The sequence below is a fragment of the Sinocyclocheilus anshuiensis genome, unplaced genomic scaffold (assembly GCF_001515605.1).
Source record: "Sinocyclocheilus anshuiensis isolate Anshui unplaced genomic scaffold, SAMN03320099.WGS_v1.1 scaffold842, whole genome shotgun sequence".
In the NCBI taxonomy this organism is placed as follows: Eukaryota; Metazoa; Chordata; class Actinopteri; order Cypriniformes; family Cyprinidae; genus Sinocyclocheilus; species Sinocyclocheilus anshuiensis.
In genome coordinates, this window is record NW_015536509.1 from 23,739 (window position 1) to 29,020 (window position 5,282).

General features: G+C 37.9%; 1 protein-coding gene across 1 annotated transcript in view; it reads left to right on the forward strand.

Moving 5' to 3' along the window:
- The first annotated feature begins 2,611 nt into the window (after nt 1-2,611).
- The window catches only part of LOC107691405 (carbonic anhydrase-related protein-like), a 14,454-nt gene continuing 11,783 nt past the window's right edge, over nt 2,612-5,282 (forward strand). Inside the window, exons 1-2 of the mRNA XM_016489981.1 lie at nt 2,612-3,142; nt 4,243-4,434. Of these exons, the coding sequence (XP_016345467.1) occupies nt 3,070-3,142; nt 4,243-4,434 (265 nt within the window). The 5' untranslated portion in view covers nt 2,612-3,069. The remainder of the gene's footprint in view (nt 3,143-4,242; nt 4,435-5,282) is intronic.

The following is a 5,282-nucleotide window of genomic DNA, read 5'->3' on the forward strand; positions in this document are numbered from 1 at the left end:
GTTCACAAAATTCAAATCACAAATAATACTACTGATGAAAAAGAACGGGTTGAATGTTAACTACTTTCGTTTCCATATAACTATAAACTACGATAAAAGTTCATCAGCGTGCATTGATCAACAGCATGTTGTAGCACAAAAAAAAAATCATGCTTGTGCAGCCAACTGAGAAAGTTAATCGCAAAAAAGCGAGCAGTGGGAAGAATGAGTCTGGAGCCCTGAATTGCCCAGCTCCCTCTGTCAATGATCTAGCACCCCCTCAGCACCTGCGTTCAAAATTCTCTGGCACCGCCCCTGGTACATCGATGTATTTTTGAAAAGCAAAAATTAAGTTTGTTCAACTCTAAACCCAGTCCCCAAGTAAATTAGGTTATTAAATAAAAAACTAGCAAAACGAGTTGCGCGGTGTCCCCACCACTTTTCAAAGCAGAGTTACGCCACTGACTGTATATGTAATAAGCTAATTAGAGGAATAGACCATGTGAGCTTTACCCTAAAGACAGTTGGTTAAGGTATCAGAGATGAGAGAAAGACCTTGATGAACTATTAAGGTAAATGACCTTTAATGGACTTCCCCTGCAAATTTCTGTATTTACTTATGTACCATGTCTTTGACTTACTTCACATTTAGTCTTAAAGGAATAGTTTACCCAAAAATTACAATTTGTTTAAATTTTAATCAAGCTCAGGCCATCTTAGATGTAGATGAGTTTTCTTCATCAGAAAAGATTTGGAGAAACTGAATTACATCACTTGTTCACCAATGGATACTTTGCAGTGAATGGGTGCCATCAGAATTAGAGTTCAAACAGCTGATAAAAAGATCACAGTAATTCACAAGTAATCCACACGACTACAGTCCATCAATTAATGTCTTGAGAAGTGAAAAGCACGGTGTTTATAAGTAACAGATCCAGCATTAAGAAGATTTAACTTTAAACCATTGCTTCTGGTCAAAATTTAAACCATCCTATGTTGTAATCTCACATCAAAATCCACTGACATATTTGTCTAGAACAGTTTTATACCGTTTTTGCTTGTAAATGGTGCATGCTCTGTGCATATTTCTTTCCGGAGTCAGACAAAATAACTTTTTGGAGTTAAAATCCAATTCTTTTCAATGGACCTGTTCATTTATGAATTCAGCTGGATTGGTTGCAGCAGTTAACGACTCACGGATTCAATATTTCTAGCAAGAGTCAGGCCTGATGGTCATCCTGCATAGATATCTTAGACATTATTTATTTATTATTTATTTTTTAGTAGATTTGTTTGCCCCCACTCACTTCATAAGCAAGGTCAAAGGTGAGTCAGAAATTAACATTGTTCTATTAATCATAGCTTTCTGTACCAAACCACTTGCATTCTTAGTCTATGAGGATATTGTCATGTCTTGTAATGTCCACTAGAGGACAGTGCTGTAATCTTATGAAACTGCGCTCAAACAGTGAAATAATTATCCAAAGTATTCCAATGAATTCTAATTCCTCAAACACTATACCAGACACACCTTCCTGATAAAATGCTTGTTTTGATGCCTGCAAATGCAGATTTCCCAAAATATCTGATAAAATATAGATTTAATATAGATGATGCTGAGATCACATGACAATCCTGTTCTAGTCCCTGAGCTTTGGGGAGTAAAACGACCTACTTCTAATTAATTAGGTAATGATTGCACTTTTGTGTAATGTGCTGCCTTTAATTTTAGAAAATTAGGGTCAAATTAGTTTCTTAGTATAGAATTCAAGGCAATGTGCCATAGTGTTCACCTCCTCCAGTTGTTACAATTTTTCATCTGGGTCAATCAGTGCATTCAGGAGACTTTTATACATCCATCTAGTGGAAGTTCAAACTGTTCTTGATAGCATAAGCTACTGTTGTCCAGCTGATAAAATAACATTTAGCATTGTTGAACCAAGATAAGATTTGACTGTGCTGACAAACAACAAGGTCTCCTGCAAACTTCTGATTAAAGTTGGTAGAGCTGTCTCTGGACAATTGTTTCACCAGTGAACAGGAAAGAACTTGCTAGAATAATAACCATCAGCCAGGGGAAAGCACCATATGTGACCCTGGAGCACAAAACCAGTCTTAAGTCGCTGGAGTATATTTGTAGCAATAGCCAATTTTTCTTTTATGCCAAAAATCATTTGGATATTAAGTAAAGATCATGTTCCAGGAAGATATTTTGTAAATCTCCTACCTTTAAAGGTGATTTTCTCAATATTTAGATTTTTTTTGCACCCTCAGATTCCAGATTTTCAAATAGTTGTATCTCGGCCAAATATCATCCTATCCTAAACCATGCATCAATGGGAAGCTTATTTATTCAGCTTTCAGATGATGTATAAATCTCAATTTCGAAAAATTGACCCTTATGACTGGTTTTGTGGTCCAGGGTCACATATGGGACCATCTCATCCTTACCTTGAAAACACCATCAGTAATGTGCAAAGCAAACAATAACAGACCTTCCCTCTCTTCAGTCTCTTCTTCTTCACCCTCCCCCTTGTGGGTGTTCTTTTTTAACCACACCCATTTCCTTCATTGTGGGAGGAACTCTCTAAGAGCAGCGTCACTCCTGCATTCCTGCCAGTGTGCTGTGGTTCCCGTGGCCTGACTGTAAACCAGGCCAGACTGCTGAGCTGTTTCTATGGTGCTACATCAGAGGCTTAAGAGTCACTGCATGCAGCCAATCAGATGGCTTGTGGGGGAACCGTGTGGGCTGTAGTAGCTAATAGAGTGAGTTTGTGAACTTACTTTTGGTTGGTACAGAAAGGACACATTTCCCAGAAGAGAACAGGAGAAGAAAACTCATCATTTTCAATGGAATGACGACTGGTTTCTGTTGGCTGCAGTCTCAGAGTGGACATTGTGTCTTTGAAGCTACTGAGTTCAATCACCTCCACTTGTATTGTTATAGACCACTTTCTTTATGCTTTATGGGTGGGAAGTGAGCAAACGACGAGGAAGACTTCACTCTGAAAACAGGGTCAGAAAGAACTAGTTTTTGCCATCTGCTCAGGACATAACACAAGTTGTTCTGAAAGCTGTAATTCAGTGGCCATGGCAGATAATGTTATTGAGGAGACCGATAACTACCTTGGCAAAGATGAGCTGAACTGGGGCTATGAAGAAGGTAAGGATTCAATGAGAGAATCACTGGCTAATTCTACTCTTTGTGAAACATGAAACTTTATTGTCACACCCATGATCAGGAATTACTATAAAAACAACCCTGTCTCAGTTAGCCTGAAATACGTACCGCAGATTCTTTAAATACACAGACAAAATTAGACAGCTGTGCTGTTTGTGGTCAATAATAACCACTTCAGAATTGTTTTTGAATCAGCACTCTATATTTTTTAACTTGTAAAGTGTGTTTATTAAATAAATGCATAAATAAAAATAAATATTTTAAGCATAATTGAATAATGCATGTTTATTATGTGAAAAAAAGCAGAGGGAAAAATTCATTTAAAATTGTATTTAAACCAAGATTGTTCTTTTTGTGAATAGAGTCATTCATTCATGTCTAACAGCGTTCATCTATAACAGGGGTGTCAAACTCAATTCCTGGAGATCCACAGCCCTGCAGAGTTTAGCTCCAACCCTAATTAAACACACCTGATCTAGTTAATCACGTCTTTCAGGCTTATTTGAAAACTACATGGTTTGTGTTTTGGAGCAGGGTTGGAACAAACCTCTGCAGGGCTGTGGCCCTCCAGGAACTGAGTTTGACACCCCTGATCTATAATATACCGTATTCTTTACTAGTGAGATTTTAGATAAAACATATGCATAGTGAATAGTAAAAAAAAAAAAAAAAAAAGAGAGAGGAGTGAATAATAGACAGGGTGAGATGAAAAGCAGAGAGGGAAAAATGAGCACATCCTGTATCCCCCTGTGTCATGCTATTCCTGTTGGACCCCTCAGTAATGACTTTGAGACACTGGAGCTCTGGCCGCCTTTATTTAGTTTCAACATCGGGACAAAAAATTGGTCCACTGTTTATTATCTGTGGCTGGGCCAAATATTTTATGTCTATGCGCAACTGAATTGACACAAAGTATCATGGTGCAAAAGTTTCAAGGTTGATCAGTGGGTCATGAACAAGGACAGTGTTATCCACTCAAAAGCAAGATAAGTATGCTTTGATAACTGCATTAGAATAAAATGTTATCATCATTATAAGGTTGACTGAATCAACTTTTTTTTGTCTTTTGTGAATAAATCCAGGTGTTGAATGGGGTCTTCTGTTTCCTGAGGCAAATGGAGAGTACCAGTCCCCCATAAACCTTAACTCTAGGGAGGCCCGCTATGACCCGCGGCTCCTGGAGGTGGGGCTTAACCCCAACTATGTTGTTTGCAGGGACTGTGAAGTCATTAATGAAGGTCACACTGTGAGGATCATGCTCAAGTCCAAATCAGGTATAACATGCTGAAAGTTCTCTCTGTTTGAATGTAAAGGAATAGTTCACTAAAAATGAAAATTCTGCCATTAGTTTCTCCTCTTTATGCCTTGTTTACCAACATGTCATTCAAAATTCTTGTCATTATTTTTTCATTTGAACACCAAAATAGATTTTTTAACTACAGTTGACTACAACTTTCAAGTTCCAAAAGGGACAGAAAAACAACAAAAAGTACCATAAAATCATAAAAGAACGCCATAAGATTTTTTGCCAGTGTCCTAGTCTAAATTCTAGCATTTGACAGGGAGTAAACGTTATCAGTGGATGATTGCTACACTCTAAAAATGCTGGGTTATTTTTTTCTACCCAACCGCTGGGTTGAGCCTGTTGGGTCATATGTTGCGTGTGTTTTTTCCAGTGCTGGGTATTTTTTGTGTTACCCAGCGGCTGGGTCAATCTCACCGACTGCTGAAACTTTACACCCCTCCCCCTCCCTCCGATAAAATAACCCAGCGAGGGCTTACTACAACCCAGCTGTTGACTTACAGTCAGAGCACGAGCTTTTTGCATCCTCTCCAGGAGAGAGCAGTTCTCAGCATTTTTTAGAGTGTAAAACATCTTAAATCTTACTTTGTTCACACAATATCGTTTGATTACAAAAGACTTATTATAATAATAATAATAATATTGCACGAGTCAGGTGCAGGGTTATTATAGTTAAAGGGGTCATATGATGCGATTTCAATTTTTCCTTTTTCTTTGGAGTGTTACAAGCTCTTGGTGCATAAAGAAGATCTGTAAAGTTGCAAAGACTAAAGTCTCAAATCCAAAGAGATATTCTTTATAAAAGTTCAGAGTCAGCCA